Below are 26,676 nucleotides of genomic sequence, written 5' to 3' on the forward strand. Positions count from 1 at the left end.
AGCTGTGGAAGAAGGTTGCTTGGTCCGATGAGTCCCATTTTCATTAAATAACATGGATGGCTGTGTATGTGTGCACCGTTTACCTGGGGAAGAGATGGCACCAGGATGCACTGTGGGAGATGACAAGCCAGTGGAGGGAGTGTGATGCTCTGGGCAACGTTCTTCTGCCATTCATGTGGATGTCAATTTGACACATGCCACCTACATAAACATCATTGCAGACCAGGTACACCCCTTCATGGCAATGGTATTCCCTGATGGCAGTGGCCTCATTCAGCAGGATAATGCGCCCTACCACACTGCACACATTGTTCAGGAATGGTTTGAGGAACATGATGAAAAGTTCAAGGTGTTTCCCTGGCCTCCAAATTCCCCAGATCTCAATCTGATTGAGCATCTGTGGGATGTGCTGGACCAATAAATCCAATCCATGGTGGCACCACCTCACAACTTACATGACTTGAAGGATCTGCTGCTAATGTCTTGGTGCCAGATTCCACAGGACACCTTCAGGGGTCTTGTAGAGTCCATGCCTCAGCGGATTGGTGCTGTTTTGGTGGCACATGGAGGACCAAGAGCATATTAGGCAGGTGGTCAATGTTTTGGCTCATCAGTGTATGTATCAGAGTTTCTGCTAAGAAATTTGGTGCTGCCCAACGTATCCAGGAATTATAACATTTGCTGGACAAATTGGAAAACATCCAGTCATCTCATTTCAGTGTTTGATGGACTATGCATAATATTGCGGTATAATAATGACACAATCAATTCAAATTAACGATAAATTATAGGTGCTTCATGAAATTATAGGTCATGGAAATGGTGCATAATAATACAAAAAAAAAAAAAAAAAAAAAAAACATTAAAAAGGGGGAAAAGCATAAAAACTAAACTGCAATTTGCCACATATCTTCTCTTTTTGAAAGAAATATGAAAATAACAAATCATTAGGTTATTTCATATAATTTCCTTGGCTCTTTATTTTTGACTGTTTTCCTCCGTTTTGCCACCGGAGTGAAAAGTGTCCAGTGTTTCTCTACGACTTAAGATTTACATTAACACTCCTCCAGAAGATGGCAAAGCAAGGCTGTTTTAATGCGATTCTGAAGTGAGAAGCTTCTCACTGCAGGCATACAAGACGGGAATAATGCAGGCTGCTTTTGCCAGTGTACGGGATACAACCCGCTGTAGTCATGGATTAGGACATTGCAAGCTTCGGCAAAGTTTAAACCTCCATGGCAGCGAAGCGCTGTTATCACTGGGATGGCGTCAAGCTGTGCACTTGTGGCATCAACAAAAGGAGTTGCTGATGCATCGTGTTGATATTTTTAATGTACATCGTGTCCAATAATGTTTGAATTTGTCAGACATTAGAACATTTTAATTGTCAAAAACCGTTAATTACCGGCTAATGGAAAATCTGAAATATCAGTATATACACAGTAAATTTTTAATACCTAAAAACGTAAAAATGTTTATGCTGCTGACCTTTGCGAGCCTGCTTCTTTGTGGTCTTGCGACAGCAGTGGCCGAGGCCGGGCACAGGTTTGATATCACTCTTGCTGACAGGTGGAGGGTGGAGCACAAGTTTGGGTGGGCGGGTCAAGCAGACCGGGAGTCCAGCGGCGCTCATTAGAATACCAGTGATACCTGACCAATGAGAAGAGATATTTAAACATATTAAATGTTTAAATTTAAACATAATATAGACAATGGGACAGGTTTTTGTTCCGTCTATTTTTAAGTTAAATTTTGATGGTTGAAAAATGATTCCAAATACATTTCTATATTTAATCATCGCAGTCACTATCTATAACTTGTTTGTAAGTTTTTTTTCTCACCTGCCAAAGCTGGGTGGACGGGACTGGATCCATTTAAGTTCTTCACTGGGACAGTTGGGACTCTAAAACATAAAAAACACCCCCAAAAGAGATAAAATGAAACGTATTCTATCAAGACCAAAGCAATCATTCACCAATCAAATGACAGCAATGAAACACACACACACACACACACACACACACACACACACACACACACACACACACACACACACACACACACACACACACACACACCTCAATGGTCTTATCTATTATCATAATCTGGATCCAAACTAAATAACCATGCTGTTGTCACGGCTACACCTGCTTGCACATCACTCCCCCAACCTGGCTCAATGACATGCCGAGTCACGCTGCAGTATGTAAACCAGGTCACACCTTCTGTCAAACCTGCTGCTACCACTAACAAAACCTCCAACTGGCACTGAACCAGCAGACAACAACAGTATGTACCGCATATCAAAACCTCACATGACCAGACAACCTGTTGCCCATTTGTTGGATATTTAGTTCGCAGCTGTCTGTACTTGTTCAAACTATTCCAGGGCATCCCCACCTAAGCATGAGCGAACATGCACTGGCGGCCAAAAGTTTGGAATAATGTACAGATTTAGCTGTTTTGGAAGGAAATTGGTACTTTAATTCACTAAAGTGGCATTCAACTGATAGAGTATACATATAGTATAGTCAGGACATTACTGATGTAAAAAACAGCACCATCACTATTTTTTATTTTTTCCCTTTTTCTCCCAATTTGGAATGCCCAATTCCCAATGTGCTTTTAAGTCCTCGTGGTCACGTAGTGATTCGCCTCAGTCCGGGTGGCGGAGGACGAATCCCAGTTGCCTCCGCATCTGAGATCGTCAACCCGCGCATCTTATCAAGTGGCTTGTTGAGCACGTTGCCATGGAGACATAGTGCGTGTGGAGGCTTCACGCCATCCACCGCGGCAACCACGCTCAACTCACCAAACGCCCCACGAGAACGAACAACATTATAGCGATCACGAGGAGATTACCCCATGTGACTCTACCCTCCCTAGCAACCGGGCCAATTTGGTTGCTTAGGAGACCTGGCTGGAGTCACTCAGCACGCCCTGGGATTCGAACTAGCGAACTCCAGGTGTGGTAGCCAGCGTCTTTACCACTGAGGTACCCAGGCCCCAGCACCATCACTATTTGAAAAAAGTAATTTTTATCAAATCTAGACAGGCCCCATTTCCAACAGCCATCACTCCAACACCTTATCCTTGAGTAATCGAGCTAAATTGCTAATTTGGTACTAGAAAATCACTTGCCATTATATCAAACACTTCTGAAAGCTATTTAGTTCATTAAATGAAGCTTAACATTGTCTTTGTGTTTGTTTTTGAGTTGCCACAGTATGCAATAGACTGGCATGTCTTAAGGTCAATATTAGGTCAAAAATGGCAAAAAAGAAACAGCTTTCTCTAGAAACTTGTCAGTCAATCGTTGTTTTGAGGAATGAAGGCTATACGATGCCAAAAAACTGAAGATTTCATACAAAGGTGTACACTACAGTCTTCAAAGACAAAGGACAACTGGCTCTATCAAGGTCAGAAAGAGATGTGGAATGCCAGATGTACAACTAAACAAGAGGATAAGTACATCAGAGTCTCTAGTTTGAGAAACAGACGCCTCATGTCCTCAGCTTCATTGAATTCTACCCGCTCAACACCAGTTTCATGTACAACAGTAAAGAGAAGGCCTTATGGGAAGAATTGCATAAGAAAAGTCACTTTTGGAACAGAAAAAAAGAAAAAAAAGGTTAGAGGTAGCAAAGAAATATTTTCACGTTATTAATGTCCTGAATATACATTGCGATCAGTTGAATGCCACTTTGGTGAATAAAAGTGCCAATTTCTTTCCATAAGAGCAAAATCTGTACATTATTCCAAACTTTTGGCCGCCAGTGTATAACTACTAACTTTAACCAAAAGTAATATTGAGAACATTTAAAATCTATTGTTTAACAAAAGCGCTCAACAGGCAACTAACGCAAGATTTTCCAACCTTAAACCCAAATCAAATGACACTAGCCATTATAAATCACACAACATTATATTTAATTAGTCTTTTCCAGTAAATTTCACAATAGGCTCAAATGTTTTCTGTAAAAAAAAACAACAAAAAAAAAAACATTGTTTACACTGTATTCATTTAGGGATGTTTGTTTAAAACAGTTTGAGAACAATACTTTTACAAATTATTAAACAGACATCTAGAAAAACATGTTCAAATATACTCACTGTTTGACCTTGATGACTGTCATGTTTGAAATATTCCAACAAGCTTTAAAGAGATTTTTTTAGCAAAAGTTTTGGTTATTCCGAAATGATTCGTTTTCTCCCTCAAGAAAGCATGGAATCAATGTATTTTCATCTGGCATATATTTCCTGTCTCTGTGTTGCTCTCTTGTTGAATGCGGTCGTCTTGCCTCTCTCTGTCAGCTGTCTCTCTTATAATGCTAATCCTCCTGTTTACATCTGTTGACAAGCAGCTAGGAAAAGGGGTGATCCACGTCACAGCAATAGGGATTACCTCTCAACGTCACCCTCTGGCACTTCGCCATAAGGTTCCATCACACCGGCACACAGGGCAAGAATGCTCTCACACAAACTTATCTATACCATGTGTTCGTCCTGCACGAGTTGAAACGTTTTGGTCATATATGGACATGCTCAACCAGTGACTATAACGACACAGACATAAATGCAAAAACATACAATATATAAACACCAGACCATTGGTGTATCACCAGACTAACCCTGGTACCAAATGTTTGAAAGGAGGAAGATATCACTTAGTGATCAATATTTTACTGGACTCTACAAAGTGATCATTAAACAAGGATACACGGTTTATGATTAAGATGCACAATATATCAGTGGTGACCATATTGAGACTAGCCAATGTTAGACATTTTTGATATATGACATACTTTTTTGATATCGGTTTGCTTAGGCCGATATTGGAAGCAGATAATATCAGGGCTTTTTCAATTCTAAAAATATTGTAAAAAAATTAACAGTTATTCATCTTTTCTACTGCACATTATAGAGTTTTAGATGTCTTATTACACATTTAGCTTGTAAAATTCTAGATAAGAGCTTTAATGTAAACTCAAAACAACATTCATATTTATTCATTTAAATATCCCACTAGATATTTAAAGTTTGTCAAGACATAGTTTAATGTTGGCTTGACAAAGCCTTGTCAGGTTTTCCACGTCTTACAGTGTGTAAGCTGTCAATTCAACATAATTATTGCCCATCGGAATCTGCAAACATGTCAATGCAGGTGCATCCCCATTTATGATGTCAATTGTCATTGACATTCATACGCATCTGAACAAAGTAGATCTGAAACGCAGCTCATGTGAAGAAAATTTTAACATTCCTCTGCACATGAAAGTTCAAGTTTGGCGAACTCTGACTTAAGAATTTGGATGATGTGTAGAAGAGCAAACAGTTTATGCACAGCAACCTGACAACAAGTAAGGTCGTGTAAACACCTAAAAGATTTTTTTTATCTTTATATCAATAAAAGAGTGCCTTTTAAACAAAAAAAACTATGGGGACACGTAGAGTTTTGCTCATTATCCCAGTAAACACATTTACTGGCGTTGGGCAACTTATTCAATGTGCGCATGTCTTGTGAGCATGTCTATTTATGTTTTGATGTCAAACCCTGATCATTTTAAATCTCAGGTAAACGCAGATTTCTTGTGTTGTCGGGTATTTAGAATTATTCGATTTTGGATAGTAATCATCAATTTGTTATGCATGTAAATAGCCACACATTCACATTTCACATTTGTTGGGAATCGGTTTAGGATTATATAACTGTTCACATAAGTGTCATCGAATTTAGCGAAACCTAAAAACACAGATCAGTATGGCAACACTGCATAACATATTTACTGTGAAGTGTGAAGATACGTGCTGCCATCAAGATGAAAAAATAGGAGGAAGAGCAGGGCGTTGGCATGCATGTGTTGGGTGGGGGTGAAAGGAGCCAACCTGCAAATCTTCAGTCACGTTTGTTGCTGGCTAATCTAGTGGTATTAGCACAAAACCCATATGGTTGCAGGCGTAAGCACAACTCACCTAATAAAACCATGGCCAGATGTATATACTTACTGACGAACATGAAAAGCACAATGAAGGGGGGGAAAGGCAAGAAACGAAGGAAGTGAAATGTGGAACAGGTGGAGACAGCAGGAGGCAGGGAATCTCGAATGTCAAGGGTTCGCTAGTTTGATGACTATCATGTCAAACTCACTCACGAGTCCCCACGACCTTGATCCCATCACAATCCTTTTCACTTTCTGGCTCATTTGAAGGAGACACTGCCAATGGATTGAATCTGACTTGCCAGCAGTGTTGGGGAAGTTACATAAAAATAGTAATCCACTACAAATGACTAATTATTTATCTAGAATGTAATCAGTTTACTTTACTAATTACATTACTTTTAAGTTACTTTCTAAAAAAAAGTTTTCCACTCAACAAATGTAACATAATGTCTATCTTTTCTTCCTTTTTCATTGTTACACACAAGTCATAAGACTTTCACCCACTACTGCACTTGTGTATATGGTTGTGCGACAATAAAAGTGATTTGATTTGAACTCAGCACCTCACATTTCTCCTCCACAATGACTCGTTACAGGGCCATAATTCATGTATTCTACATAAATAATATAAGGATAACCCAATAATGTACTTAAAAGTAAATAAAGTCAGTAACTATAATCTAATTACAAGAATTTAAAATGCAATACATTACCCTACATTTTTTTTTACTAAAAAGTAATTAGATTACAGTAATTACTAACTACTGTAATTGGATTACAGCCAACACTGCTTGCTATACATTTTGTTTTTGCTATAGTCCAACTGTGACTTCGTTATATGTTTATTAACAAAAGACAAGAGCTACATTTTTTGCAAAAAATAACCGTGGTGGTACCATGGTACAGTGATGGTATCAGATGGTAATACTAATTGTACTTTAAATGTTTCTTTGATACATACCATGGTATTATATTGAATGATTTATTAATTTAATTTTACCATATTCATTTACTATAGCACTTTTTTTGTTTATGTTACACTGACATCAGATGGACTGGCCATCGGGAGCACCGCGCATTTTCCCGGTGGGCCACTGGGTAATTTAGACCGGCCCGCGGCTGCGCAAGTACCGGCCCGTCCTACAGGCGATATAGGCGGCCGCCCTGGGCTCCAACATTTCATACCGCAAATCAATACTGGGAGCTGAAGTGCGGCTTGCTGAATAATGCTCACACCTGATAAAAATGCAGAAAAGAAGTCATGAAAAATATTACTTTGTGGCTAATTGACTCTTTGAGGCTTACTTTGTTTAAAAGATAGCAGAAACAGCGCTTGTCAAAGCATAGGGCTTTTCCATTTTTCTCAAGAACAATCTGGGGAAGGAATTAAAACACTGCAGATATATAGATGCAGCAAACTCACAGAGCAAAAATATGATATTTACATTTGTTTGTTTATTTATATACGTACATATACTGGTCAACTTTGTTTTGATTGTTTTGTTTTTAAATAAACATTAACACATAGTTATGCGAGTAATTGACATGAAATTTTAAGCATTGTCATCAGTGTCCTGCTGTGTGACACTTTCTTCATCTAACTATTTTAAACAACATTCTATGATCTTGTATAGCTATATATACATATATAATATATTATTATTATACTTATTGTTTTCACAACCCCATATTAACTAAGACAATAGTTTATTTGCACTTCTGGAAAAAAGTTGAAAGGTGATTAAGGTCTTTAAAAACCTTGAAGAAATGCTGACATGACACAGCACCTAAAATACACACTTTCCCTAGTACTTTCATGTACATTTTAACCTAACATCTGTATGTTGGGAAAAACATTTTCGGACATGTTATTTGTGCAAACTATAAAGTGCTTATTTTTAGTGTTTTCTCTAAAAAATCCTCATCACATTTACAGTGGTTTTATTTGTTTAAATTTATGAAATTTTTTGCAATGGTGGGGCCTGTTGTCATGTCTAGCAGTCAACAGAGCTGTCTTTTTTCCCACACAAAAATCTGATATTGAGACGGAAAATGAAATCAATGAGCCAGTGTGTTATGGTGTGGTGTGTTGTGGGTCAGGTTTTGTGGGCCGCTCTGGCCAAAAAGTCCATGGCCACTTTTTAGTCCCAGTCTGCCCCTGACTGACACCTAGCGGCGTGGATGTAGCATAATGCAAAAGCAATAGATTTTGATAACCAGTGGCAATGTAGAACTACACATTTAGAAGTCATGATGAATTAATTTATAACAGTGTCCACTAATAGGGGGTTATAGAGATAAGCGAGTAGCATTTATCTGGAGGGGTTGGGGGTGTATGGGTGGTGCGGACAGTTATTCCATCAACGTGCGCTACCAGTGTTTATAAACACGTCCCCCGCTGAACACTTTTTAATACGCTCTACAATATGGAATAGCCTTTCTGTGGAAACACAGTCCAGACCCCCTCAAGTCCGGGCGAAAAGGTCCAGTTGTCCCCCCTTATCTGTTGCCCTGGGACTGAGTCTCCATCTCTTGCATGTGTACATGATTTTAAACAGATTTTTCAGAAGCACAGTTCATTTCTTTGTGTTTAATACTTTTTAATGAGGAAACAATTACGGAGTACAACTTTAGGTGAGCCTAAAACTATTTAGTGACAATCCTGTCTATTATTTCTCAATTTGAATCCATAATATTGGCATAACAGTGGCTCTGTATCAACCAAAAGGGTGTATGCAGATTGTGCATTTTTATAATATGTATACTATATTCCAGACCATAGTAAGGCATACTTTAACTGTGCTATTTTTGTTTTGAAAGCACGGAGGAAGGTACAATGTGGGCCAAAGGGGGTTAAAACTAGGAATGTAACGATACACAGATTTCTCAATACAATACGATACAGTAGCCTCACGAAAGGATACAAATTAAAAAAAGTTTAAAAAATAGAATTCCTTTCACTATAAATGTCGACATGAGCAGTCTCCTTGGCGAGATCTAAGATCTATGTATTGTGCTATTTAGGCTCATAGCTCACTGTGTATTTCTATTTTGAGTAGTGTTTGATGCATATCAGTTCCAATAAATGTTCTTTTTCCAGAGTCCAGACGAATAACCAAATAACCGTTCATGAACCCTCGAGGTTATCCAAATATTACAAATGGTTACTATGCACATCCCTACACAGTAGCCCTAACAGCACTACCAGTTTTTTATGTATCGAATTAACCATACAGGCATCGAATCAAGAGTGTTGTATGTTGTGTGTAGAAAGAGAGAGGGAGAGAGAGAGATTAGATTAGTTATCTCTGTCTCTGTTAATTACTGTCCAGTCAGAGGAACCATCTGGGACCCCTGCTTTCACCTGACTCCCACTACAGACAGCTCAAGAAACAGAAAACAAACAACATGACTGAAAGAAGTGAAGAAATGGTGAGGAGGTTAAAACTAGTGCCCTGGCTTGTATCAGTGTTCCTCTGGTGGTAGAAATTAAACTGAAATGAAATGAAAATAAGAACAAGCAAACCTGCAATCAGGGTGAACAACTAATCATTTTCACCATCAGCTAAACACCCTTTATTGCTTCCTGCCTGGTGGAAATCACACTGGGACAACTGTCAGACAAATTACTGATTGAGGCAAGAGTTTGTGAATGCTGTACGAGACCAATCCAAGGCTGTTAGAACAAGCTGAGCAACAAAAAAGGTTTTGCAATCATTAAAATAATAGAAGATAATAGCAGGGCTCCAGACTAATTCTACAGTTGGTGGCACCAGCACCTGATCTGGTAGCACCGGTGGGGGTCTGTGGCCTATATAATGAAAAATGTGAACACAGAAACTAATAATATAAGTGATATTATTATTATTACAAAGTGAAATTACAAATAATACTGCATATTTTGTCCCACTGAAATGTTTATTCAACAGTAAAGCATTGATTTTGATTTGGGATGCAGATTTTAATTTACTAAGGTTATCTATAACAGTGGTTCTCAACCTTTTTATAATTTTTGTGATTATAATTTTTATTTGAAATAATGATAATGAATTACAATGCTAGAATAACAGCAAAAGTAATAAAAAAAACAAAACAAAAACACCCAAAAGTACAGTAAGTAAAGCTACAGGGAAAATTAAAAGGAACAGATGAAATGGCAGCAGATTATCACGTAGGTTGACAAATCTTCATTTTAAAATAATTATTTTAAAGCTTGGGCTATGTAACTCCAATAGGTGACAGTATGTATTCTAGCCCCATTGATCCTTGAAGTGCTGCATTCCAAACAAACTATATTATAAAATTAGAGCAACCAAGATCTTTTAATGTCAATGTCAGGTGTAAACCATTGCTGTAATATTGTTTTTTTAGCAGCAGTGAAACCTGTTCTCAAATTTTTTTTAAAGCTCTGGACCCCCATCATATTTCTAACCATTCTCAAGAACCCCCTCCCCACCCCACCATCACAAACATTTTACCTAAACACAATTGGCTACATACAGGTAGCTAATTAATGATATTGGAATTAGATTTCTTGACTAAGTTTTATAGTCCCCAAGACAAAAACCATATAGTTTACTTGTATTTACCATTAACAACATTAACAACTTTAATATTAGAATGCGTATTTTGCTAGTTTTAATACTTTTTATGTCATAAAATGGTGAGATTCGATACACCCTGTTCCATAACTGTTCTAGGAAGACAATATGTTAAATAATTCAAAATCCCCTGGCTCTAAGACATTAAAAGACACTTACGTGCTCAAGCTAATGCCCCTGAGGTCCCGAGCGATTTGGCCAGAGAAGTGAGGGAAATTTGGCGAGAATTGTTGAACATGTCGGCAATGCCGATGAAGGTCGTTGCTGACTTGGGAGGATCTTTCTGTAATATGTCGATCGATCACTGCCATAGAGACGAAACACACTGAGGTGGTCACAAGAGTGGGGGATGTCGAGAAACGGATCGATTATCTGGAGTCATCGGAGAGGGAACTAGCTGCTAATCCGCTAGCGACCAAGGTGGATTTGGAGCGCGTCTGGGAGAAATTGGAGGACTTGGTGAACCGCAACCGGCAGAATAATGTCCGAATCGTCTGAATTCCTGAAGCCGAAGAGGGTCAGGATATGGTGAAAGTCCTGGAAGGTCATTTTCCAAATCTGCTTGATATAAGAGGCCATATGCTAGAAATCGAACAAGCTCAGTGTTCCTGCTCGTCGATCCGCTGAGGGAGACAGGCCCTGATCAATTGTGGCCAAATTTCTGAGATAATCCGATAAAGATCTCGTGTTGCGCGAGGCGAGGAGTAAAGGAAGGCTTTTTTGGAAGAACCACAGCATTTTCTTTTCCCAGACTTTGCGAATTCGACAAGAGAGAAACGTGATCGATTCAAGGAATGCAAGAATCTCTTACATCAATAGAAGGTCTCTTTTGCACTGATGTTCCCGGCCAAATTGAGAATAGATGCTAAGGATGGCCGCATCTAAGGATGGTTTCTTTTTGTGCTGGTTCTGCCTAGTGGCTGGAGTTTGTTTTGTGTAGTAACACTCCTTCGGGCCTGTTGAGTGTATGAATCTGCACGTTCTTTGTGCTTAAGCCTCCTATTGGCTGGAGTTTGTTTTGTGGAGTATTTCTTGCAAGACATTGGAGTGATTAGGTCATTTGTTGCACTCATGTAGCAGCCAAATGTGCCAGCTCACTGAATATTCGTTTGACTGTCCAAGGAAACTTTTTTTTAATTTTTTGTGCTGGTTCCGCCTAGCAGCTGGAGTTTGTTTTGTGGAATAACACACCTTCGGGACAGTTATGTGGATGAATCTACACGTTCTTTGTGTTTATTCCGCCTATTGGCTGGAGTTTGTTTTATAAATTATCTATTGTGTAACTCTGTCTCACAAAATTTGTATAGAAACACCGGACTTGAGCAATCCAATGGCAAAGTTGTCGCGGGGGCTCTCGTAGGCGTACATGGATGGTTCGAGTTTAGAGGGATGGACGCCAGTTGGCGCTGTCGTGCACGGGGTTAATGCGCACATTTTTCTTTTTTCTGTTTATTTGGTTCTGGGGGAAGATCGGGGTTTGATTGTTGCACTAATGTTGGAACGTGGTCTTTATAATTTTGACACACAATCTATTTTTTCTCATATATCAAAATGTCAAATGTTAATATGAGAGGATTGTCTCTCTCCACATGGAATGTGAATGGGTTGCGGTACCCCATAAAAAGGAAGGTTATTTCTCTTCTTAAGTGTAAGAAATATGATATAGTGTTTCTTCAGGAAATGCATCTTTCCCCGCAGGAAGCTGAAAAATTTGGGAAGATATAGGGTAGACATGTTTTCTTTAGTGCTGGCTCAAGTAAGAGCAGGGGAGTCATAACACTGATAAGTAAGCATCTGCAATTCAAATGTCTCAAACAGATTAAAGATAAATTAGGAAGAGTCATTATTGTTTTAACAGAAATTCAGGGGCAAAATCTTTTTATGGCTAATATTTATGCACCTAACGTTGCAGATCAGGGCTTTCTTATAGATCTGGAAAGGATGCTGCAAGCCGCTAGCTCCCCTCATGATATAATATTGGGATGAGACTTTAATCTGTTGATGGACTCAGTCCTTGATCATAGTGAAGCAAAAGTGTGCAAGCCCCCTAGAGCAACACTGATGCTTCACAGGATGTGTAAATATCTTGGTCTTACAGATATTTGGAGACATTTGAACCCATCTGGTAGGGACTATAAATTTTTTCTTCAGTCCATAATATTCTAGAATAGATTAGATAGAATAGTCCATCATTTCATCTGTTGTTGATTGCTCAATTGGATACATTTTAGTCTCAGATCATGCCCTGGTGAGTTTAGAGGTACTGCCACATATAGTTGGCACTTTAATGTATCCCTTTTGCAAATCTCTGAATTCCAACAAATGTTAAAGGCTGAAATCAATGTTTATATGGAGACCAACTGGTCCTCAGTATCCTCTGTGGGCGTGGCTTGGGAGGTACTTAAAGCAGTTCTTAGGAGCCGGATCATACAGTTTGCCTCATTCACCAAAAAACCCAAAGCACGAGAACTCGTGGAGTTGGAAGGTAATATTAAAAGTGCAGAGATAGAGCTAAAGCGCCGAATGTCTTCTGATGGCCTCAGAAAATGGACTCGATTGAAATACAAACATAATACTATTTTGTCGCGGAAGGTGGAGTTTTGGCTATTTTTTTCTACCATTCCTTCAGTGAAATCTCCTGGTGGTGAAATATTTACCTCAGCCATTGATATCAATAATGCCTTTAAAGAATTCTATCTTGATCTCTATAGTTCCACGTTTTCGTCTACTGATGAGGATATTAGAAACTTTGTGGAACCATTAGAACTTTGTAAGCTGACGGCTGAGCAAAAAAATTCTCATGTTTTTGAGACAAGCTTGGAGGAACTTGGTGAGGTGATTAAGGCCTTGCCTGCAGGCAAGGCTCCGGGGCCAGATGGCTTTGCCACCGAGTTTTTTTTTAGATCTTATGCTACAAAACTGGCTCAACTCTTGCTAGAATTTTATACGGAATCATTTAAGAATGGAAAGCTTCTGCCAACCATGACACAAGCCCGAATCAGTCCAATTCTTAAAAAGGACAAAGATCCAAGAGAGTGTAAGAATTACTGTCAATGCTTCACTGATCCAGCTAGACGTTCAAATATTGTCAAAAGTTTTGGCTAATCGATTAAGTTATGACATCTCTTATACATATAGATCAGGTGGGTTTTATTCGGGGCTGTAGCTCTTCTGATAACATTAGGTGTTTCATCAATATCATGTGGTCAGTGGCGAATGACCAGACTCCGGTTGCTGCCATCTCACTTTATGCCGAGAAGGCGTTTGATATGGTAGAATGGGATTATTTTTAAGATTTTGGAAATGTATGGGTTCGAAAATATTTATATTGGTTGGATTAAGTTACTTTATAGACACCCGGTAGCGGCTGTACAAACGAATGGATTAATTTCAGATTATATTACTTTGGATAGGGGCACCCGGCAGGGTTGCCCTCTTTCCCTATTATTGTTCTCTCTTTCCCTGGAACCATTAGCAGCCGCAATAAGAAAGGAGGATGATTTTCCAGGGGTGGTGGCGGGAGGTGTGGCACATAAGCTTTTGGTTTACACAGATGAAATTTTATTATTAGTCTCTGACCCTACTAGATCAATGCCTTGCCTCCACAGAATTATTAATTATTTTTCTAAGTTCTCAGGATACAGAGTTAATTGGTCTAAATCCGAAGCTTTGGCTCTGACAGCGTACTGCCCGGTAATGGCTTTTCAGCCGGGCGCCTTCCAGTGGCCCAAACAGCCACTTTTTTATTCCCAGCATATTTGTGTGATTTAGAGTCGATTTTGACCCTTTAATAAAAAGTTTTGAGCGACGTGAGCAGGTTGGCTTCATTACATTTATCTATGATTGGGAAGATTAATGTTATTAAAATGAATTGTATTCCAAAATCCAACTACCTGCTACAGTCTCTCCCTCTAAATGTCCCCCTCTCTTATTTCAAGCAATTTGATAGCATAGCGAATTCATTCATTTGGAATGGTAAACATTCCAGATTACATTTCAGTAAGTTGCACAGGCCGATAGACAAAGGTGGGCTAGGCCTGCCCAAGATTTTGTTTTATTATTATGCATTCGGTCTCAGACATTTGGCTCATTGGTCGCTTCCACCTGAGAGAGCCCCTCCCTGGTTTTGTATTAAACAGGAAGTTCTTGCCCCTATTTCACCACTGCAAAGCCTTCCCTATCAAACTAATTGGAGAAGTTAAGTTACACCACGTTATCTCGCATTTGCACTCAATATGGACAAAAGTGTCCAGAGTGTTTAATTCAGACATTTATTTAAATGCTTCCTCGAGCATATGGCTGAACACAAAACTATTATATATGTTAATATTATTATATAATTATATAAGTCCCCTTTCTGCTGGTCAGAGTGGATTGTGAGGGAGGTTGATACACTCGGTGACCTATATGAGAGTGGAGTGTTGAGATCCTTTGAAAATTTGGTTCAACATTTTGAGATTCCCAGATCTCAGTTCTTAAGGTATTTACAGCTGCGCCACCTGCTCTGTACTATTTTTGGGAATAGCATACACCCCCCTAAAGCAGCAGATACTCTGGGAGTGGTGATTGCTGCTTTTGGAAAAGATCATGAGGCATCAGTGTATTACTCCCTGCTAATTCAGTGTCTGGGGGATGGAGCTTTAACTTCTATCAAGAGACTATGGGAGAAAGATTTAAACTTGGTATTGGAAGAGGGAGTGTGGGCTAGGATTAAAAAAAATGTTAAGTCTGCATCTAGAGATGCAAGGGTGCGCCTTATGCAATTCAAGATTTTACATCGATTCTATTGGACCCCCTCTAGATTGTATAGTCTTGGTGTTAAATAAACACCCACCTGCTGGCGATGCCAATCAGAAGTTGAAGACACAACCCATGTTTTTTGGTGGTGTGTTAAGATCCAAGAATTTTTGTTGAAGGTTCAGAGTTGTGTGTGTGACGTATTGGGCACTAAAATAAAATTTCATTTTGCCCCAGACTCTGTATTTTAGGCGATGGGGTGGTCATCAATATAGGGAATAAACACATAAAAATTGGGTTCTAACCAGTGTCATGATCACCAGACAAGTTGGTTTAAGGGGATGGAAGTTGGCTGAAGCGCCCCCATTTCAGGAGTGGAGCTCAGAGATGGCGAAGGTGGTGACTTTCGAAGAAGGGTCATCTAGAAAACTTTTTGGATTTGTTTGTTGGGAAATGGGGCAAATATTTGGCATCCTTGGATGGCTTTTGGGGTGGGGCAGTGGAGAGAGAGGTGTAGTTGTTGATGTGTGTGATTATTATATATTTGTGTGGGTGTGTGGGTATGTGCTCATGTGTAACCACAGGGGTGTTTGTTGAGGGTCGGGTTGGGGATTGGGAGGAGTGGTAGTAGGGGTTAAATGTTGATTCTGTACATATATGTTTTGCTTTTCTTTGTTTGTTTTGTGAATCAATAAAAATGTTAATCACAAAAAAAAATTTGATTAATAGTAGGCATCAATTCATTTAAACATCACATTGTCATTTAGCCTTGCGTTTCTATTTTTGTCACGCTACACAGCGAGTCCAGCATCTTTCCCTGCTTTTTTATTATATTATTATTTAACAATTTCATGACAATTGATTGATATGTTTTAGTTTTTGTTTCGTTATGCATGTAAATAGCTTCTTACTGTTACATCAAAGCCAACTCTTGATGTTTTGGGTATCTGGCCCATTATTTTAAGTCATGTTTTTTTTTTTTTTTTTTTTTTTACGCATACACAGTATAAAATATTATTCTTATAATAAATACTATATAAAATAATATTTTTAAATGGCCCATGCAAATTCTGTTTTAATAGGCCTACCAATTGACTTTTGATGAAAATAAAGTAGGGAACTTTTTACTATCTGTTGATGAAATTTAGCCTCCTGTTAGTGAATGTTCTGAGGTGACATGCAGCTTACAGTGTAGATGCAGTGTTACATCAATAATATAAATAACTAACTGAAATATCCACTGTGATCATGCACTGGATGCTAAAATTTTCCTGAGAATTGGGCAGTTTTTCATGTGTGTGTTGGGGTACCTGTTTGACACATAAGAAAAGATGAAAAAGTAACCCACGGGTCCAAACGGTGATTGATGCCGCACCGCCCGTGTTCAGTGGAAAAGTTAACATTAAACATTCACAATTTTTTAAATGTTATCACCCCTGAAGTAAATCGCTCCCAGTATAAAGCGGTCTAAATTGAAAGTGTGCACTGCAGTATGATGCGCCTTCAGCTGACAGACGTCCCATTATTTCTGATGCTCTGCAGAGCTATTCTAGCTACTTTATTATCCTGTACATCTGAAATAAATTGGTGTTTTATCTTACAAATATCATATGCGTCAGTTATTTTGCCATGAATTTACTCATTATGTTTAAATTACTGCAGACCATTACATTATAGCCAGATTGTTATATTATAATGGATTTAGTTTGAAAACAAATTTTCATTAATAATTTTTCTCCTATTTAACTGTTGCTGAATTCTAGCATCAAGTTGACTGCTGATTGGTCAATTGTTAGAAAATGTTCTAAGATGAAGTGCAGGTCCGCGGACCCCTGATTGAGAAATACTGATCTATAACATCTACTAAAAGTAAAAAGTTAACACCTAATTTATATCAGGATAAATTATTTTTACAGTGCAACTGACAATAAAACCAGTTATATTTTAACCGCAATCAGAGAGCATTAGAAAAGAACAATTTTACAGATAAGGACAACTCGCTTAGTCAATAATTCACAAAGGTCCAGGCTTTAAAGCCTTTGATTCTATTTTGCATTTGCCCTTATGAAAATGTACCATAGTCTTTTTTTTTCTTCTTTTTCTTTTTAGTTTTATCAGTGGTATTCATAACAAGACCATGGCAACAACAGGTAAAAAAAAACATGGCTCTTCACTACCATGGCTAGATGTAGCCTAACCTGAATGCTAAAACAAACTATGGCATTTTTGTAATAATCAAACAGTACCCTAAACACATTTAAAAACAATAAATACAAAATATAAACATTTATAAACTTGTACAGTTGTAACAAAAATTAATATTACATCACTCCCCAATGTAGCCTATTATAAATTTAATAGAGCTATAGCCGTTATATGACAATATTTATTATGAATCTATTTATGCCTAAAGCACTACAGTTCAAGGGTTTTCAAACTGGGGTCCTTGGACCAGCAGAGGGCCGTAAGGGGGTGCTAGCATGCCCGCAGAAATTTTCAGGAAATACAAATGTGTGGGGTTACCATTTTACTTTAGGTTTAAAAGATATAAACACTTGAGACCTGTTAGAACATCAACACAAGGAAGAAGTAGCCTAAATATACTGGTGTATAAACACATAAAAACTACAGATACAGTTGTGGCCAAAAATATTGGCACCCTTGGCAAATGAGCAAATACGGCTGTGTCTTTAAGTTTTAAATAAATGTCCTTATTTTTTATCCTTTTGATCTTTCATTCAAACATTTACAAAAATCTATCCTCTAATGCAGGGGTTTTCAAAGTGTGGGGCGTGCTAGAGCATGTCAGGGGAGGTGCAGAGAGTGGTAAAAAAATGTATTAAATAATTAATATGTATATATGTATAGAGTTTAACTATTATATTAGAACATTATTTAAACCGTTCTGAAAATAATAGGCAAAAATATATATATTCATCAATTACCTTTGTGAAGATTCGTTGATATTTGTCAAGCCTGCCAATAAAGCAGACGTGATGTATTAGTCTGTAATTACAATGAAGCGGTTTCCGAGACCACCAAACTTGATTCCTTCAGTTTCAGGGGTCAAACCCAAAAGACGACGACACAATGAGCATTATTTAAGTTTAGGATTTACAACTATATTGTTACAAACTTAAAGGTTGATGCACCACAACCTTTAAATGTCATTTGTCAGGAGATTTTAAGATACTGACAGCATGCGAACTGCTTAACTCCACAGACACCTCGACACCAAGCATGCTGAGGTAGCAGGAAACCCTCCTGAGTTTTTCCCAAAGAAAACTTCAAGCATTTCAAGATCAGAAAAAAGTTGTCTGAGAATTTGTCAAATTAAATGTAAAGGCCACTGAAGCTTCATATCACATTGTGCTCTGTATTGCCAAGGCGGACAAAGCACATAACATCGGAGAGACGTTGATTCTGCCAGCAGCCAAAGATATGCGTTCCTTGATGGTAGGAGAGACAGTGGCTTCTAAGCTTGATTCTATTCCACTCTCTGACAACACTGTGGGTCGGTGCATCTCTGACATGGCACAGAATGTGAAGGAGCAAGTGTTAGACAGCAACAGGCATAGTGCATTTTTTGCACTCCAGATCGACGAATCCACTGATGTGGCCATATGTGAGGTACGTGGAAAAACATGGACATTCAAGAAGAGTTTCTGTTCAGTAGTCCTTTGCCTGCCAGCCCACACCCACCAACCCCCTCCCCACACACACACACACACACACACACCTCCTCTCTTTTACAGATCTTCTGACTTTTATTTAGTTATTGGAATTTCAAATTGTTATTTTTTATTTTTTTTATAGGAACTAGCATTGTTTTTTTGCATTTTTGTCCACAATTGTAAAAAGGGGATGCGAGACCATTCCTCCATACAGAATCTCTCCAGATCCTTCAAATTCCAAGGTCCACGCTGGTGGACTCTCCTCTTCAGTTCACCCCACAGGTTTTCTTCGGGGTTCAGGTCAGGGGACTGGGATGGCCATTGCAGAACCTTGATTTTGTGGTCAGTGAACCATTTTTTGTGTCGATTTTGATGTTTGTTTTTGGATCATTGTCCTGCTGGAAGATTCAACCACAGTCCATTTTAAGCTTTCTGGCAGAGGCAGTCAGGTTTTGATTTTTTTTAATCTGTTGGTATTTGATAGAGTCCATGATGCCATGTATCTGAACAAGATGTCCAGGACTTCTGGCATAAAAACAGCCCTACAACATTAAAAATCCATCACTATATTTAACCGTGGGCATGGTGTACTTTTCAATATGGCTACCTCTCTGTGTGAGCCAAACCCATCTCTGGTATTTGCTGCCAAAAAGCTCCATTTTTATTTTATCTAACCATAGAACCCAGTCCCATTTGAAGTTCCAGTAGTGTCTGTCAAACTGAAGACACTTGAGTTTGTAATATGGGAGCAGAGGCTTTTTTCCTGAAACCATCCCAAACAACTTGGTGATGTACGTGATGTTTGATTGTAGTTTCAGAGACTTTCTGATCCCAAGAACCAACTAATTTCTGCAATTCTCCAGCTGTGATCCTTGCAGAATTTTGGGCCACTTGAACCATCCTCCTCACAGTGCATAGAGACAATATAGACACGCGTCCTCTTCCAGGCCAATTCTTAACATCTCCAGTTGATTGAAACTTCTTAATTATTGCCCTGATGGTGGAAATGGGCATTTTCAATGCTTTGGCTATTTTCTTATAGTCACTTCCCATTTTGTGAAGCTCAACGACATTTTGCCACACATCGTAACTATATTCTTTGGTCTTACCCATTGTGATGGATGACTAAAGGAATTTGCCCTGTGTGTTACCTCAAATTTATACCCATGTGAAAAAGTCATGGCTGAACAATTTCATATTCCTAGTCACCCAGGTATCCTACATTTTTTTTTAAATATGAATGGGAATATACTTTAGATATGTTTTACTCATAAGAATTTCTAGGGGTGTCAATAATTGTGGCAAATGTATTCTGGAAAAAAATATTTATTTAATTAGGAGACTTTCCCCCCCCTTTCAAATAGTTTACTTCAATTTAAGGTTAGATTTTTGTGAATATTTTAAATGAAAAATCAAAAGGATAAACAATAAAGACATTTTTCACAGCCTTCTTTGCCAGCTTTTTTGTTCCTGTTATAGAGTGTGACTAACTATTAACAAGTTAGACTGTGACTAATTATTATTATTATCGACAAAAGCTACACAAGCTTCACAAAAATATCAATGGTGGTACAAGGTACAGTGATGGTATCTGATGGTACTTATACATGACACTTTGATAAATGCCATCGTATTGTATTAAATGTTTGTGAAATTAATCTTACCATATTCATGCACCATGGTACTCCGAAACAATACCACAGGTAAGCACCATTCACATTTTCTTCAGAAAATGAATCTAGTTTATCATCTACTTTCACTCAATACACAGTTACAGAACTGGTAGCCAAGGCTGAGCATTCAGAATTTTCAGAGTGCATTGTAGATCTTGCTTTGGGTATGTGCATTTGCAAAAAGCTAATCTTAAAACTTATAGTGACTTATTAGTATGCAAGAGCACGTCCGAATATGTCTGCTGGCTCATTTAACTTTTTGTGGCTCTATCCCAGTCGTTTGCCACTACACCTAAGCTTAAAGCTGTGCTACTCAACAGTGAGACATTTGTGTCAACGGGACAGCATCTGAGTCTCACACGCACACACACTGACTCAAAACAAACAATTGCTCAATCAAGCTACTAGTCCCAAACCTCCTTCACACAGACTACCAAGTCTTATCCGCCTCCTTCCACTTTCTACTGACATCCTCCCCCTTTAACTGCATTGTGATGCAAATACAAAACCCAAGCTGCCAACAAAGGTTGCCTTGGATACACTCTCAGCACACACACACTCTTAAAAACACTCACACAATGGGGCTAAAGGGCCCCCCAGGAATGAACAGAGCATGGGAACGGGGAACAGGCAGAACAAGACCAAAAGAAGGCAGGGGCTCTAATGAACGAGACTGACCTGTTGACACTGATGGTGGACTCCCTTCTAGAGTGCTATGTCTAGAAAGCTTCCTTTCATTTCCTTTGCTTCATAACTGAGCTCTTATCTTCTCACAAAGAACCCACAGGCAGACATACTTTTTGAAAAGTCATGGTTTTGGCACAAGACAACTGTTTGGGTTTTGCAAAAAAAAAAAAAAAAAAAAAAAGATAATAATAATAATAATAAATGCAATTGGTAGTACATGGGTACTTTACACATAACATGTCCATGAACTTTTTGTTTAAATTATCAAGATCTTGGAGTAGAATAACAATGAATGTGTAAGAGAAAGTGTATTTTAGGTGTCTGATTGATCCCCATTTCTTTTAAGTTTTTCAACATTTTTAACCACCTCTTTACATTTTAAATGGTCCTCCAGTGTAACAAAATACATTTTTAAAAGTACACATATTCTTTATTGGCTAGTTTTTCAAATTAGGTTATTAAAGCTGCATGTATAACAACTATAAAATAATTAGCAAAAGCATAGCATATCACATCACAGGACATGTCAACTTCCCAAAAGTAGCCTATTTCCTGTCCGCTATCCACTATTTTTGTTATTATTGGGAATTGTTGTTTTCTCAAAAGTACTCCACACTCCATTATGTGGAACTGGAATCTGAACCAGAATCATTAAATTCCTTACTATTTTCATTCCTTATTTTTGGCAGAGTACCACACAGAGTCTTTAAAATAGGTCATAATTTTTAGATATATTTGTTGCCTTTGTTACTTGCCTTTCATCAAAATAACCTGTATTACAGAAGTGAAACCTATACAGTTTTCCATCACAGCACAGAAAAGTTTAGAAGAGATAAACTAATAACCTAACCCTTTTGAACCACAAAAAAATAAAGCCACCACATAGGGCATAATAGATTCCATGTCTCGATTGTCATGTTCATGTTACCTCTCTTTTACTCTGTTCCCTAAGGTAAAATACATTCTGAAAAGAGCAATAAATCTGAGTTAACTATCTTTGTTTACACATCCCAGAGTGAGACTTATTGTAAATAGTCAAGGGTTTGACATTTGATAGAGCATCGGTTAAACACAAGCCGAAAATATTTCTCACACTCGCTTCACAGACAGTAGCAAGGGGTTCATAACATTTGGTCTAAGCAACCAGTCAATGTTTTAACATCAATAAAGCTGAAGCTTGTTGAAACTTAGGTGGTTCTGATCATTAGCCAACTTGGTTTTCATCCATCAAGAACATCAAGAGTACAGTAGTGAGAAATGGTGATGTCTGGATGGTAAACCTTAATCTGTGAAACTTGCGAAATTAGCACTGACTGCTATAAATCTTAAGGTTACTACAACTAAACACATTGCATGAATGTCGCATGTGAATCTTACAAGACTTTTTGTTCCACAATGGTTACCATGTAGACAGGACAATGAATTACAGAAGTATCTTTTCCTTTACAACCACAGATAGATGATGTTGTGGTAACTTACCCTGATGCAATAAGCGCCCGAGATTGTGCCATGGCGATTCTTTGGAGGGCGGGGCGGCTAAGGCCAGCCAGACTGCTGCGAGGTGGCACTGGGGCGGCACATGCTGCTGATGCTGTTGAGACGGGACCCAGAACACGAGCAGAGGGCGTGGGAGCGCAGGTGGTCGCTGTAGATATAAGGGCGTTGGAGGGTGTAGGCACACTTGGGTTGGGTGGGGAAATAGTAGTGTAGGGTGTGGTAGAAGGAGGTGGGGGTGGCGGTACAGCAGGTGGAGGAGGACGGTTGGAGGATATTGACAGGGCGGCAGTGGCTGAGCCCAGGAAAGACAGGGAGTGTCCAAAGCCTCCAATGGCACCCGAGGTGGAGTTCCTGTGTGGGGAAAGTACTCGGGAAAGGGAAGGAGGGTGAGGGAGTGTGAGCGAGTACGAGTGTCCCCTTGAAGCCACTTTGGGGCTTGGTGGTTTGGGTGCCGGCGGTGGCTTCCGCCCAAGAGTTTGTGCCATACTAGGGGTCTTGACACCCAAGACTAGCATACACTGTTGGCAGGAACATGGTTGACCTAATGATGTAATTGCAGAAGCCGGGAGAGCTCCACTTGGATAGGCACTGCCATTCCCTCCACTAACCCCAGATACTCCAACCCCCAGGAGTCCACCACTTCCAGCAGAAGACCACGCATGGGGCTTTGGCAGAGGGCCAGAGACGAGCGGATAGGCCAAGTCCGAGCGTCTCTGGATTCGTCTGCGCCGCTGTGTCTGCCCATTGATCTGCGTCATACCTTGCAGGTCTATGAGGTAGCAGAAGCCCAATGGTGTTAAATCTAGCCAGGGCTGTTGCCGGTCGCGAGCCGCTTGGATTGCGATGCTTACCTCTGTGTCATATTGAGTCCATGAGCCTGAGTCATTCTCCCACTCCCACACCCAACCCTGCCCCGGTGCTGACCGTGGGTCATAGAAACTTCGCCGCACGGGCCTAAGTGTACCTGAACACAAGAGTAATGACATGTTAGCCTAGCAAAACAGACAGACAATGTACAATCTGAAGTTTTTAAATAGCACTTAGTTTTTGTTAAAATTCCAACAAACTCACATTAAGTCACATCCTCTGCAACCAATTGATGGTTGGGAAAGTATATATAGTATTAGAGCATTAGTACAACTGAACAAAACATTTAGCTCGTTTACATGGACACGAGGACATTGTTAGTTGTGAGTAGTGCCCGACCGATATATCAGTCGGCCGATATTATCTCCTAAGCAACCAAATTGGCCCGGTTGCTATGGAGGGTAGCGTCACATGGGGTAACCTCCTCGTGATCGCTATAATGTGGTTCGTTCTCGGTTGGGCGCGTGGGGAGTTGAGCATGGTTGCCGCGGTGGATGGCGTGAAGCCTCCACACGCGCTATGTCTCCGTGGCAACGCGCTCAACAAGCCACGTGATAAGATGCGCGGGGATTTGACCTCCACCACCCGGACTGAGGCGAATCACTACGCGACCACTTAAAAGCACATTGGGAATTGGGCATTCCAAATTGGGAGGAAAATTTTTTTAAATTCCCATATCGGTCTGGCTCTAGTTGTGAGAAAGCTGCTTAAGTGGTGATTGCATTCACATGCACTATGTAAGCAGTGTACTCTTTAGCTCCGTATGTGGCTCAGTCAGTAAGCAGCTCTCTCAACAGCAACATAATTTCCCCCATGCCACTATTGTAAATAATGAACAAGCCATCTTAGGATAACTTCTCTATTTTTTGTTCTCTGTTGATTCGCTTTATTTCCAGATATCCCACAGTTGCTGCTGTGTTTGTTTCCATAACTTTCCATTGCACCCTGCCTTGGCATTGTGCTGCAATATTGGGGTTTCCCTCTTACGTCATACTCCAGGATTCCGCTTAAAAAACTTATAAGAACGCTGCCACATAAGTTGAGTTCTCCGGAAGAAACCTAGGTGTGTTAAACCGTTTTCTCTTAATTCCTTAAACGGTGTAAGGACAATGGCGTTCAGGTTTACATCACGCTTTTTATGCAAAAACTCTGGAATAAGCCTTTTTTTTTAAGTGCATGTAAACAGGGTCACTGATTAACCATGATTTGATTCTTGCTAGTTGAAGTAGGTGGTATTTACAATTCTCATGCTAGACAGCATTTCATTGGACAAAAATGTGTATATGCCTATGCGTACAAGTTTTTGATCCATTTTTCTGGAATAGATAACGATTTATATTGCCAAGTTTAGGAGAACACTAACAAATAAATGGCCTCAAAAGCTAACACACATTAACTAAAAGCCACAATACTCCTGATTTCACGGGGTCTTTAACAGTGCAAAAGGCAAAAATAAACACCTTAAAATGCCAAAAATGACAACAACTGAGCCACAACAATGATGTTCAACCAATGATATAACGTTTGTTATGTCGTTCCATAAACTGCAACAATTCATTTGAGACATAATAAAAACCAATTACAGGCTTGTTATGCATGTTCCAGATTCCACAATCCAAGAGACCTAAGCATTAGTTAATGAGTACTAAAGTTTGATTAGTCTCATGAATTTGACAGTCCATATACTGCAACACAAAGGTTATACATCCACCCCCCCATGACCTCACTCTACTACCATACATTTATCAGTTTCCACCTCCTCACTTGTGTTTTTGGGAGCGATGGGTTGCTACTCTTTGCTGACCCTATTCTCTCCATTCCTCCATCTTCCTAAGTGTGGTGAGCCTTGCACAATGGCTTTTGTCAGCATGGGTGATGGAGTCTCCAAAAATTCTGTCAGCCAACAATCCGCCCTTTGTTTTGGCTTCACGTTGCCCATTTTGATGGGTTCAATTTATTCCTTCCTTCTCACCAGCACAGCACTCATGTGTTGACATGAACATTTCTCAATCATTAAGATTTAAATGGCAGACCCATTTGAACTCAAATGTCCACAATGAATGAGACAAACAAACATGAATTAAAAACATGAAGCTTAAAACTGATGTAGGCGAGTTGGCTTGTGATAAAATAAATAGAGGCGTTTAAAATCAATTTTTTGGTCCCAACCTTTTTTCCCCCCCACTTCACAGTGAGCTTTCAAAGCATCTGCAGATGGTCATGCTCAAACTATCCCAATAGCAGGGATCGACCAATAGGGGTTTTCAATGACTAACGCTGATATCAAGAAATCAGGGTGGCCGAAGGCTGATGTAATGTTGATCAAGTTAATGATAGCGCATAAGACATCCACAAAATTGTTTAACTTTTATTTTACACAACATTCACTCAAAGTATTTGATATGTGACTATCTATCGACAAGGCTGTCAGCACATTTTGGAACCGTCACAGGGAGGATTTATGACTTAATCCGGGTTTACGCTGTGCGGTTTTGTCCACGATTTTGCCTTCGAGACAAATTTTGGGAATCGTAAAAGTGTATTTATCAAAATATGGTGACAACCATGTCCCTTGAATTTTCAGTCATGAAAAATATTTCAAATGGTCAAGAAACCCCATTTAAAAGGCATCATTCTATAACCTTACCTTTTATTAAATATACAACAGTTAGTTCCGATCCTCGAATCTGATTCTGAATCTGATCACACAATCAGCCCTCAGATGCTTCACTGTGTGTATCCCGCTTGTGTTCATGCCGTTCTAAACTAAAGTGTAAGAGCAATGCAGATGTGTTAAGAGATGTCTCTTTCCATTTAATTTTGTGACGTTACATATTTTAACCAGCAGGTGGAGGCAAAAGACCAGTTTTGTGTTATATGAGCCAGTTGGTGACATATAGTGAGTCGGTGTCACTGAGTGTTTATATTCAACAGCACTCTGTGATCCCTCACTACACTACTAAAGCTAGGAAACAGCTTTAAACTAACAACTTCAGTA

General features: G+C 39.2%; 1 protein-coding gene across 2 annotated transcripts in view; it reads right to left on the bottom strand.

The window, feature by feature from the left end:
* LOC127413078 (E3 ubiquitin-protein ligase DTX4-like) overlaps window positions 1-26,676 on the bottom strand; it is a 35,695-nt gene that overhangs the window by 4,647 nt on the left and 4,372 nt on the right. For both annotated transcript variants that reach the window (XM_051649929.1, XM_051649938.1), the window contains exons 3-5: window positions 22,794-23,775; window positions 1,842-1,903; window positions 1,489-1,650 (exon numbers count right to left, since the gene is read on the bottom strand). In XM_051649929.1, the coding sequence (XP_051505889.1) occupies window positions 1,489-1,650; window positions 1,842-1,903; window positions 22,794-23,775 (1,206 nt within the window). The remainder of the gene's footprint in view (window positions 1-1,488; window positions 1,651-1,841; window positions 1,904-22,793; window positions 23,776-26,676) is intronic.

The sequence above is a fragment of the Myxocyprinus asiaticus genome, chromosome 2 (assembly GCF_019703515.2).
Source record: "Myxocyprinus asiaticus isolate MX2 ecotype Aquarium Trade chromosome 2, UBuf_Myxa_2, whole genome shotgun sequence".
Taxonomy (NCBI): domain Eukaryota; kingdom Metazoa; phylum Chordata; class Actinopteri; order Cypriniformes; family Catostomidae; genus Myxocyprinus; species Myxocyprinus asiaticus.